This window comes from Gopherus evgoodei, chromosome 11, assembly GCF_007399415.2.
Source record: "Gopherus evgoodei ecotype Sinaloan lineage chromosome 11, rGopEvg1_v1.p, whole genome shotgun sequence".
Lineage (NCBI taxonomy): Eukaryota > Metazoa > Chordata > Testudines > Testudinidae > Gopherus > Gopherus evgoodei.
In genome coordinates, this window is record NC_044332.1 from 39,053,405 (window position 1) to 39,065,652 (window position 12,248).

Sequence of the window (12,248 nt, forward strand, 5' to 3'; positions counted from 1 at the left end):
GTTGAAAAAAGACTATAAAACAACTCTACCAGGGCATCTGAACAGGAAGTCAAGTCCAGTGAAAGTGGGCATTGAACCACAGCCATGCCGGGTAGAAATGAGGAGTTAAGAGTAAAAAATATTTAATTATATTATTTACATAGTACCCATAATCCAGTGTTTTACAGCATATGTATAGTGTCTTTCATCCCCAAGGATGCTAAAGCATTTTATCAATTACATACGAACAATATCATTCAATTGCATAGCACAGAAGTGTGGCAAGCAGCACTCTGCCAACCTTGGGTGACAGGGGTGGGCTGGGGAAGGAAAGGGATATTACACAAGGAGTCAAGGCTGTTTGTTTAAGAACAATCCCATGGGATCTGCAGAAGAAGCAGAACCTGGTTTCTACAGTCTTATCTGGCAACACCCCTCCCCCCCGCTTCTGCACCCCTGCACCGCAGAGCCGCGGGGGCCACCCTGGCACGAAAGCAGCAGCAAGAGTTTGTTGCTGCAGGTGAGGGGTGACAGCCAGTTTACCAAGCACTAATTTTGAACACAAAGAGCCCGAGGAGCCTGATCTCTGCGCCATTGTACATTTGGAGTAATTTCCCCTTTCCTCGGTGATCGCTCCCTGGGGCCTGCCGCCGGCACCACACGGAGCTAGTTCCTTATTGCCGGGATAGCTCGGCTGGAGGGCATGGGCCGCGCCTGTCTCTGGCCACGCACAGGAGCAGGTGGGCGGGCGGGGCAGAGCCGCTCCCGCTGGATTTGTGACAGGCCCAGCGGCCTCCAGGGCGGGAAGCGGGGCTGAGAGCCGTACCGTGCGCGCACCACACACAGCCCGGGGGAGGGCGAGCCAGCCAGCCAGCGCGTGACTCGCCACCCTCCCTCAACGCCCGTGCGAGCACGAGGCGCCCCCTCCTTCTGCGTGACCTTTCCTCCCTGGGCGTCCCCGCCCAATGGGAGGCGGCGTGGGCTCCGCCTGTTCCGCCTGCCGCCGGGGTGCGAGCGTGGGTCGCCGTGGTGTTCGCGCTCCGTGGCTGAGGCCGGCGGGGACAGTGTAAGCAGAACCCCTCTCCTCTCCGCAAGGTGAACCCGCTCCGCCCCCGCCCGGGGGGCATCTGCCGCGGGGGAGCTGGGTGCTGTCAGCGCCGCGCCGGTCCCTGTCCGGCCGGTCGGGAACGGGGGGCCGCGGAGCAGGCCTCGGGCAGCTCTGCACCCCTCTGTCAGCTGCCCCGGAGCGGGCAGGGGTTCAGCCGCCTCCCACGAGCCGGGCAAGGGGCAGCAGCGCGTCTCCGCAGGCAGGCCGGGCCTGTCCGGCTGGCGGCAGCCTTCCCGGGCAGAGGCAAGGGCGCGGCCCGGCTCTCGGGTGGGGCGCTTCGGCCGCGCCGTGCCTAGGCGCGCGAGTCGGTGCCCAGCTGGCCGAGTGCCCGCCCGGTAGTCCCCGCCGCTGCGCCGTGCCCCTCACAGCCGCATGCGTCAGGCTTGGAAGCGGAGCAGGGGGGGCAGCTGCCTCGGGCAGGCCGGGGTGTGTGTGTGTCACATTTCGCTCCCCTCTTGGGCTCCGAGCCGGTTATTTTTAGCTCAGCCTTTGCAGGGGATTTGTAGGCGCTGCAGCAGCCAAATCCTCACCCCCTGAGCCACGCGAGGTCTCTGTGCTGCGTGAGGGGGCCATGCGCTGCTCTGTGCCCGGCCGCCGGCTGCTGCTTCTGCCTGCGGTGCCCTTCTGTTATGGCTCCCAGAAAGGTACCTGTAATCTTTCTGGGAAGGAAAACGTGTCTGTGGCGTCCGCAGGATGCCTCTTGTAGGCTTTGAGGGACCAGAAAGGAACCGGGGGGGGGGGTGGGGAACCGGGCTCCGAACATTACGCGTTTTCTGTGTTGTCATTTCAGATGCCCCCCAAAAAGGGAGGTGATGATGGGGTTAAGCCACATCCAATCATTGGAAGATTTGGGACGTCTCTGAAAATCGGCATTGTTGGGCTGCCAAATGTTGGGTAGGTAACTGAGAGAAGAAGCTTTCCTTATCCATCCTCCAGACTGTAGATCATTGTGTTTAGTATGCATCTTATCAGTTAAGTGTTGAATACATACAGGATGGAACAGAAATCTAAGCTTTATTTTATTTATGTATTTATTAGATGAAATAATCTGATTAGGCTCCATTGGTTGTTGAATTTGTTTGCATCAGATGTTTAGTATATTTGTTTGAATATGAAGAAACAACAACAAGAGGGCTAAAATGCAATGTAATCATATGCTGATTTGCACAATGAAGCTTATCCTCTGGAAATAAAAAGCAGGTAAATGAATAAAGTGTTTGAGGAATTGACTCCAATTCATTTGTGAAAGAGGTAGTGCCTTTTGTTAACTTAAAGAAAGATGTTTGGGGGTGTTGGTTTAAATCAGAACACTTTTGAAAGTAGCTCTCACTTGAAAACTGGTTATATTTTTTGTGGAAATGTTTAAAATGAAGGATAAAAATCTAACTTTTTGTGGGTGTGTGTGTGGTTTTATTTGTTTTTGTTTTTTAGTTTGAATTGCTTTTAAGTTGAGAACATGAAAAATACTAGATGCTGTTCTACAATAACCTTACATAAAGGGATGAAACAAATTATAGTGGAGAGAGAATATACTGAAAGAAACAATCCTTTTTTTGCCAGGGAGATAATGCTAGTAATCTGTTATTACCATTCCTAACTTTCATGCTTCTGTGGGCTGTGTGTACTACTAATGGGTAAGTTTAAGAGGGAAGACTGTTGACAGGGATGGATTAAGGATGCCCCACAGTCATAAGCACTAAGAATAACTTTATATTTTCCTTCTTTGATAAAGTTTGCTGCGATCTGTGAATGAAATGAGTTTATATAAAAGTCTAGTGCTACACTGTGTGAGAGAAATTTGATAGGAAGTGTGATAATAGCTCTTTTCATCTGTAGATCTCAAACCCCCCTATCAAAGAGGTTAAGTGTAAGACTTCTCTTTAGTTGAAGATGTCAGAATAACTGGGAAATATATGAAGTTTTGGGTAGATTATTAATAGTCATCGGTGATTATGCTGCATTTGGAAAACTGACGCTAAGGTGAGGTTCATAACAAAAGTAAATGGGCTGGTGCATGGGGCACAAATGTTAAAACTTGCTGATTGTTCGGTTTAGGCCTCTGTTACTCTGCAGTGGAATGTTGTGCTCCAATCTGACTTCATTTGTTGCACATCAAGTTGGTTAATTCATCTGTATTCCACCATGTGAATCATAACCGGCACGATCTGACTTGCATGAGTACTGTGGCTCCTCCCCATGTTAAACATCACTCTTCTGCACATCCATCGTGAGGATGCTACAGACAGAATGGTTGAGAACATCAGGGCAGACCTGAGCGTACCATTATACACAGACTACTTTGACCACCCAACAATGTGCTTCTTGTTGAGACATCCATTATGGGCAACTTCCCCTGCCCAGATTCCTTTGTGACGTCAATGTAATGTGAATAATGGTCTGCAGTGGACGTCAGAAATCAGTATCTTATAACTGACCTGACCGTGCATTTACCCAGCTTTGATTTGCCATGCTGCTCATGGACCTTCTGAACCGTTTTTTAACTGGCCAGAGCCAGTGTGCAGCAAGCCATCATGTCTGGGTTCAATGAAGGATCCTACATGCTGCTGTTTCCAAAGATAGTGTGTCTCATTACTGACGATTGCCCTCTGACCAGTATTAGTTGTCCCCTGGAATTATTTGAGCCCCGGGTTCAGTTGTTCCCTCCCTTACACTAGGGGTGGGACCTCTGGATATGCACCCAGATCTCAATAGGTGACAAGATTGGTAGTTGTACTTTACTTAAAAAAAAAAACAAAAAAAACAACAAAACTTTGCTCCTCACATATTAAATTTGTATAGTACAAACAAGAATAAAACTTTTAGTTGTTAAATGATTGCAGTGTTTTCTTTTTCACTGGTTTTTTAAATATTTTATACAAATATGAAAATCAACTACAACAGACACTGTTAATTTTTTTTGGAATTGACAGTACATTCTGATAACTTACACAACTTAAATGGTACTCCTTTTAAGCAAAAGGATATGCTGCTTTCCTGTTAGCCTAGAAGTTCCTTTAAAAACTTTCGGAGGGCAGCAGCAGCAAAAATACTCTAAATTATTTATTTACGCAGGATATTACCACGATACTAATTTAACCATAAATGCTTTTATTCAATCTAAAGGCTAGATGGTATTTATAAAATTGATCTAAACACGCCTAACAAGCCTAAATAATAAGCAATTTACTATATCCAAATAGCAACAAAACATTTATAAGCATTTGATCAAAATATTTACAAACAGGTTAAACCTAGGGTTGCTTAGCCATATTGGTCATCTCCAGCTTGGTCAGGCAGATGTTATACCATCCCTTGAAGAATTAACTTTTTTTTTTTAATACTCTTTAACTACAACTTAGCTAATGCCAGATGAAGCGATTTTTAAAATAATATATAAAACAAACTTAGAACCAATTACTTATTGCACCCACTATCCAATTAAGTGTGTTATTTCTGTTACTTCAGCATGAACATTTCAAAGGGTCACTTCAACAGAACTTATTCTCATGATCTCACTCTTTTTGGTTATGTACTTTGGTCTTTCTATCTTATGCGAATATCCAATTCAATTTAAAGCCACTGTTTACCCACATCTTCTAATGTGGGCCTGTACTTCTATACCCTCCTTGCACTTTCCATTGCTTGCTTTCTCTGCTCACACCTGCTTGTTCACACCCTTTTGCAGAGCCTGGTGAAAGTTGTGTACCAGAAACAAGTGGTGTTAGATACACCAAGTAAACAAACTGGAGTTTTGTAACACTAGTAGGTTCATAATTCTCAGATGAAAATGTAATTTTTAAGTAGATGGCATCTCTGAGACAAACGATTTTAGGTATGATGAATGTAACAACAAAATAAGTTATCTGATGGTTATAGTTATCTTTAACTCATTCAGCTTTCAAAATTCTGGTTTTAATAATGGGATTTTTCATAGTTTTCTATAAGCCAAGCCACCAAGAATCTGTCTGAAATTAAAAGGGTAATAGTAGCAATACAGGAAAAAATAGAACAGTAGACTTATAACTCAGGATCTGATCCAAAGAATATTGAAGGTAATGGGAACCTTTTTGTTCTCTCTAATAGACTTATGTATTAAGCATTCAGAGAGGACTGAGAATCAGGCAAAGTTGAAAACAAATGGCAGACTGAGCGATATATAAGCAGTCTGTAACATGGTCTGAGTGAAAATGCTCTACTGTTGGTGACTAGCTCATGTGGTCAGGAAAGTTTAAGATACTTCTGTCTCTTTTAACTAGAGGAATACAGTATCCATACCGAATTTTTAAAAATTGTTTAATATGTCCTTTTCAGACTTTAGATTTTCCTCTCATCTCTTTTCTCTTGCCTATTTAAGTCTAAATGTTCTGTTCAGCACAAGTAGTAAAGATGCTATGCATCTAAATAATGCCCAAGGTATTTAAAGAACAAGACTTTGTAGAAATGGGGAAAGAGTTTCAAGCTCATTTGTCAGTGTGGAACTACTTCAGTTGGATAAGAAAATAGTGGTTTCATGCCTGGGCATTTTATATTATTTTACATTGTAGGAAAAAGTGTAGTTTTTGCCATGAGGAGACCAAAACATTTTTGTGTTCTGTTTTTGATTCTGTACCTCTCTTTTGTTTTGATAAAAATTTCTCACTAGATGTTAAAGACCCGAATGAGGGTTGGATTTCCATTTTCCCTTTGTACCTTTGAAAGTGTCTTGTACTAGAAGAGGGACAGTTGATGATGTTTAATGAATTTTTAACTCTTCTTGTGGTCTGTACTAGTTCACGGTGGTGTGATCTTTGTTCATAATAATTATTTTGTGGGATTAGGTCTTTGTATTTTGAATCTCAGAATAGAATGAGAGAAATTTTTATCTTGGTCTTTTTAATACCTCTAAATTAAACTGGATTAAGAGGGTCTTCATTTTGTTCTTAGGAAATCCACGTTCTTCAATGTGTTAACAAAAAGTCAAGCAGCAGCAGAAAACTTCCCTTTCTGCACTATTGATCCAAATGAGAGTCGGGTACCTGTGCCAGATGATAGATTCGACTTCCTATGCCAGTACCATAAACCTCCAAGGTAACTCTAAATCTTATTTTTTTTCCAACTAACAAAAACTGTCCTAAATTATTAGAAAAGATTGTCAGTTCAGTGTTTGCTTTTTTCTTTACTCACTTTCTTCTAAAACCTGCTTCAATGTATGTGATTTTTAGTTTAGAATTAAGACCTCTTAGAATGTGACAAGTAATTGGAATCTTACTCCTTCCATGTGACATCTGTGATAGAACAATTAGGAACATAGGAATTGCCATTTCTGATCAGACTATGTAGTCCAGTATCCTGTCTCCTCAGAGTGAATAATTATGATTTAAGCTGCCCTTTGAGGATCTTTGTCAGCTAGAGCTGGTTTATGCCATGATGGGGTTACATCTCTTATTTTTTATCCTATTTTAAAGTAAATGTATATGCTCAGTTGTCTCTAAAAATATTCAAATCCTTTTAAAAAATTTTACTGAGCTCAGGGCCTTGATGATGTATTAGTGAGGTGCTCAAGTTACTTTTTTGTAACTAGCCCACTATTTATTTACATTTTTGTGGTTGTAAATTTGCTTTTGAATTTCATTAAATTTTGTCTTTTTTTTTATATGAGGAGAAAAGTCTGCTCTTAGTTAAGCTTTCTCCTATTATTTTATATGCTTCTATCATATTCTTTCATTTGTCTCCTATAAACAGTTAGAAGCTTTTATATGCATGTCTTTCTGTTTCTTTAATCAGTTTTATCGCCTGTCACTGGACTCTTGTTTCTGTTATAAGGCGTATTAAAGTTATATCTAATATGTTCAGCATCAGACTTGGAGTATACATACTTAAAAGCCCAAAATCTTAATTTTAAGATGACCCCTTTTTATTTGTTTTTGGAAGTTAAACTGTATAAACCCCTTTCTTTATCGCTTAGAAATTCTAGTTTTGAGGTTGCTGATGTAGCCAGATCATAATTAATGTAAAATAATAAATGTGGTGTGTATCTGCATTTCTGTATATTTTGCGCAGTTCCAGTTTGTTACAGCTCAATTTTAGTACCAAATCAGCAGCAGCAGAACTAAAAGGGATAATGAACTTGTTGGCCAAATATTAATTTCTTAAAACTTGCAAACCTGTTGCTATCAGTAATTGATAGGTACATATTTCTAATACTTTTCAAATATTTTTTCTAATAGTGGGAGATAGATTAGTATAGCGATCTTTGTTATAGATTTCTTCTAATAGGATCACTGATGGCATAAGTAGTGCTATGCAGGATATAGAGTAAAGTTTAAATGCTTGGAATTTAAGAAGACAAAGCTACAAAATAGTTTATTTTAGAAACACTAGACATAGTGGTTGCAAGGCATAATGACTCAGTTTGTTTTTTAAATGTTGTTTTCTTGAATCCTACTACAAGACATAGTGGTGTGTTAGCACTGATGGGCCTTACGGAAGAATGGTGTTTTTGAGGAGGAGAAAGTAGGGGGTTGAAATCCTCCTGGAGTCTGTGTTCTAAACTGAAGGTGGTGACATGAGTGAAAAAATCAAAGGGATAGTAATTTTTTCTTGGTCTTTTTACAGTTTAAGCAGAAAAACTTCTGTTTAATTCAATTTTTTTTTATAGAAGCAATATTGACACTTTTAAAGTAGACAGTTAGTGCTCTTTCTCACGTCTTAAATGTTACTGAATATTGTCAGTAAACCTTTAGGCATATATAATAAAAATTACATGAAAGTCACGGTTTGAACAGCACTCTGATTCATTTTTACACGCTGCAGAGCTGCTAGCCACTACTACGGGCCATTGGACTCTGCAGAGCCCAGCACACAGCGAGCGGAGTGCCCAGCTTGGCGGGTATAGAGACTCTGAATGCTCTGGCTGCTGGGCTTCATCCTCATTCTCAAGGGGATGGGAGAGGGCCTGGAAAACCCAGCTCTGGCAAAGGGTGAGACAGAGCAGGGCCACATCACACCACGTTACCTGGCAGGACAGTAAAGAAGCTAGAGGGAGTAAAGGCTCTGGGGGTGCAGGTGTCTGGGCTGACAGCTGCCCCGTGGCTGGGCTCTGGGGGGAGGAGGGTGCGAGTGTCCCCACAGCTGGGATCTGGGGGAGGGGAGTTCAGGTGTCTGGGGGCCCCATCCAGCACCCCCCAACTGGAACTGGATTGTTTTAAGGGTTTCTTTCACTCTCTACTCCTGGGGGGAATATTTCATTGTGTATATTGTTGACGAGTATTTTGAAAAAAATTACCCAAATAATTGCAACTGGAGTGATTATACAGTTTTGATAAATTAAATTTTGCAGAATTTTAAAATGTGTGCAGAATTTTTAATTTTTTGGCAGAGAATTCCCTGAGGAGTAAGTATTGCTACCTTTACTTCTGCAGTGCCTTCAAAGCTGGGTGGCTGCAGAATGGCAGATGCTGACTGGTCTCCCAGCTCTGAAAGCAGCCAGCAGCAATGCAGAAGTAAAGATGGCAATACCCTGCCATGACACCCTTATTCTGGCATTGCTGCTGGCAGTAGTGCTACCTTTATAATTGGGCTCCCAGCTAGCAGCCGCAGAGCTTCATGCAGTAGGGGGAGGTTCCTGAGGTGGGTCTGACCCAGTCCCGCTAATGTCCCCTGCAGGGGAAGAGGAAGTCTTGTCCCTCACCAGCCTGGCCAGGACAAGTCATAGGAGCCTATTGTATGGTAGGGGCTCTTACCCTGGCCTTCCTTGACCCCAGGCCGAGTGCCCTGGCACTCGAGGGTTAAATGGACCTTGGGCTGGCTGCTGTGGGGGTTGACCAAAGAGCCCCTCTTCCCAACCACAACACCCTGGGTGGTTGCTCACATTGCCCACCCATAAAGCTGGCTCTACCCCCACCAAAAGTGGAGCCCCCATCCATACCATGCCACCCTCACTTCTGTGCTGCTGCTGACAGCAGTGCTGCCTTCAGAGCTGGGTGCCCAGTCAGCAGCCGCTGCTTTCCAGCCGCCTAGCTCTGAAGGCAGTGCTACCACCAGTAACGGCGCAGAAGTAAGGGTGGCAATATTGCAACCTTTCCATGGCCCCCTTTTGGGTTGAGACCTCCACGGTTACACTGAAATTTCAGATTTAAGTATCTGAAATCGTGAAATTTATGATTTTTAAAATCCTATGATGGTGAAATTGACCAAAAGGGGACTTGAATTTATTAGGGCCCCACTTATTTTGCAACTTGCACTCTTTTAAATCTGCAGCCACAAACACTGTCCCAGTCCTTTACAACAGACATTTGTTTCTTCTCCTACAGCCTGAATACAGTAATACCCTCTCCAAACTTAACAATTTAAATGTAGTTCTGTATGCTATTTCTCTTGAGATAATAAATGTTTTGAGTTTGTCTCAACACTAGCATTTTACACTTTCGTTACTTAAATAAACTTACTTCAGCACCCCCAGACTTTGTGTTTACTCTATTGCCTAAACAGTCCCATGCATCTTATTAGACTGTAAATCATTACAAAACTAATTATTCAATAAGTTCAGAGTTAAGTCTGTATGTTTTGTGAATTTGAGAGAAGATTTGTAGGGTAGTAATCAATAAAAGAAGCCACCACTTCATTATTTGTGTATAGTAAATGTATTTCGGTAATATTAAACACAAGTTTTTTTCTCTTAACTTTAAATAATATTGCAAACCAATAACTTGAAATAGCTTTCAGATAAAAGTTAGCAAGAAGGAACAAAAGCAGCTTATAACAAAGACTCTCCTGAATCTCTTTATTTACTGGATTGTCAGATACACCTCTACCTCGATATAACATGAATTCAGGTATAATGCGATAAAGCAGTGCTCTGGGCGTGCTGCATGCTCCGGTGGATCAAAGCAAGTTCAATATAACGTGGCTTCACCTATAATGCGTTTAGATTTTTTGGCTCCTGAGGACAGCGTTATATCAAGGTATAGGTGTATTTGGGATGAGATTTGTTTTCCAAAAGTGCTCGCTGCTAGGCTAAATCTACTAGTTAAAATAAACAATGGTAGTTTTACTATTAACTTCAATGGGAACAGAGTAAGGCCATCTCAGCCCTTTTGAAAATCATACCTATGATCTCATATATACAACAATACTGTTTTGATGTAAAAACCAAGCATTTAACTCCACATAGGATATACACAAATTATCTGGATAAAGCACTGCCATTTTGGCAACCATATAAAATAATCTGTCTTTTAGAGAAACTTTGGCCTGTAAATTTATGTGGATCTGGAAAGGTATGTATGATTACATAAAATCATCTCTCTTTGGCCTCATTTTGTTTATCTTGCACTTCATCTTGTTTTTGGACCATTGTAAGTCAACTTGTGTGTGACACTTATAGTCTGGCGTTAAAAGTAAATAATGTGCCAGCAGTGAAAAAGACTTTAAAGACCACAATTTGGACTGTCTTTTTTTGCCTGGCAGGGGAGAGCAAATTTTAGTTCCAGTATTATTTTTTGTTGCTTTGGTAACCTTGTATTTAATCTCTTAAAAACCAGGTATCTACAGTAGCTTCATCCTGATTCCCTTACATCTCTCATTTTCTTCTTAACAAGGTGTCTTTTTTTTTTTTTTTTTTTTTTTTTTTTTTAAATAAGATGGTGCAGACAATCTTGAACCTTTCATTTTTACTTCTTTGAGTCCTTGCTCGTGTACTTTCAACTTAGGTGCGTGTGCTCGCTACCTGGACTGGTGCTAGAAGTTTTTCCCTCAACAGTATCCGTAGGGGACCGGCTCTGGCACCCATTGGAGTGGCATGCACATGCTGCGATATATAGGGTGCTGCCGATTCCCCCTACCCTCAATTCCTTCTTGCCACCAGTGATGGTGCTGGAACTGTTGTTGCTCGTTCGTATGAACTAATTATTTTTTGTATTATAGTGTGTATGGTTTTCTGTTAGTGTTTTATAAATTTCTTAGCTAAACTTAGAGACTTCGTAGGTCCCGAACAGGACTTTGCCTCAGGATGGGGCATGCCCTGGGCCCCAGGCTTTAAGTGCTGTGATCACTGCAAGAGGCCCATGCCCCTTAGTGATCCACATAACAGTAGTCTGTGTTGCTTGGGCGTAGGGCACATAAGGGAAAAGTGCAAAATTTGCAAGTCCGTCAAGCCAAGGAGTAAGGAATGTGATATTCGTTTAAGAGCTTTCCTTATGGAGTCTACACTCATCCCAGTGCTGGAGCAACACTCCGACTCGGTGCTGGGTGATCACGAAAGGCAGGTGCAGTGCAGCCCCATTTGGTCCCCGGATCTTGGGCACAGGCAGAGAGGCTTGATGCGCAGTTTGGCGGCTACTGGGTGCAGACCTTTGGAGGCACGCGGCCCCCTGCAGGAGTACTGGTCCTGGCACCTGGTATTTGAGACTGCGATACTGCTCCAGTTACCCGCTGAGGGATCGACATTTACCATTCCTTGGACCCTCACTGATCCTGTAGAACAGTGATTCTCAAACTTTTGTACTGGTGACCCCTTTCACACAGCAAGCCTCTGAGTGTGAACCCTCTTACAAATTAAAAACACTTTTTAATATATTTAACACCATTATAGATGCTGGAGGTTTAGGGTGGAGGCTGACAGCTCGTGACCCCGCTGGGCCGCCAATGGGTGTGGAGGACCCTACTGCACTGGCATCTTCGTAGTCATCACCAGACCCTCCCTGGGTTCCTCCAGATGATGCTAAAGAGCACCAGGGACTACTGAATAAGGTCACTACCAACTTGGGTCTTCAGGCGGAGGAACTAGAGGGGTCCTCAGACTCTCTGTTTGATGTCCTCTGCTTGATGTCCTCTGCTTCACAGCCCTGGCCATGGTGGCTCTTCCCCTTCATGAGGGGGTCTCTAAGCTCACTAATGCCCTGTGGCAAACTCCCTCCTCCCTGCCACCCATTTCCAATAATGCAGAGTGCAAGTACTTGGTGCCATCCAAAGGCCACAAGTACCCGTACACCCACCCTGCTCCCAACTCCTTAGTAATAAAAGTGGTAAACCACAGAGAGCGACAAGGTCAACCTGGGGCTACCCCTAAGAACAAAGATTCCAAGAGACTAGACTTGTTTGGGCATAAGGTTTATTCATTCTCTAGTCTCAAGTTGAGGGTGGCCAACCATCAAGCCCTCCTGGGATGCTATGATTTTAACAT

At 42.9% G+C, this 12,248-nt stretch overlaps 1 protein-coding gene across 2 annotated transcripts in view; it reads left to right on the forward strand.

Annotated features, from left to right (window-relative positions):
• Positions 1 to 950: 950 nt before the first annotated feature.
• OLA1 (Obg like ATPase 1) overlaps positions 951 to 12,248 on the forward strand; it is a 201,047-nt gene continuing 189,749 nt past the window's right edge. The window contains exons 1-3 of one of the 2 annotated variants that reach the window (XM_030581117.1): positions 951 to 1,045; positions 1,878 to 1,981; positions 6,011 to 6,154. In XM_030581117.1, the coding sequence (XP_030436977.1) occupies positions 1,878 to 1,981; positions 6,011 to 6,154 (248 nt within the window). In that variant the 5' untranslated portion in view covers positions 951 to 1,045. Of the gene's footprint in view, positions 1,075 to 1,877; positions 1,982 to 6,010; positions 6,155 to 12,248 lie in introns of both variants that reach the window. The other variant, XM_030581118.1, reaches the window with a different exon arrangement.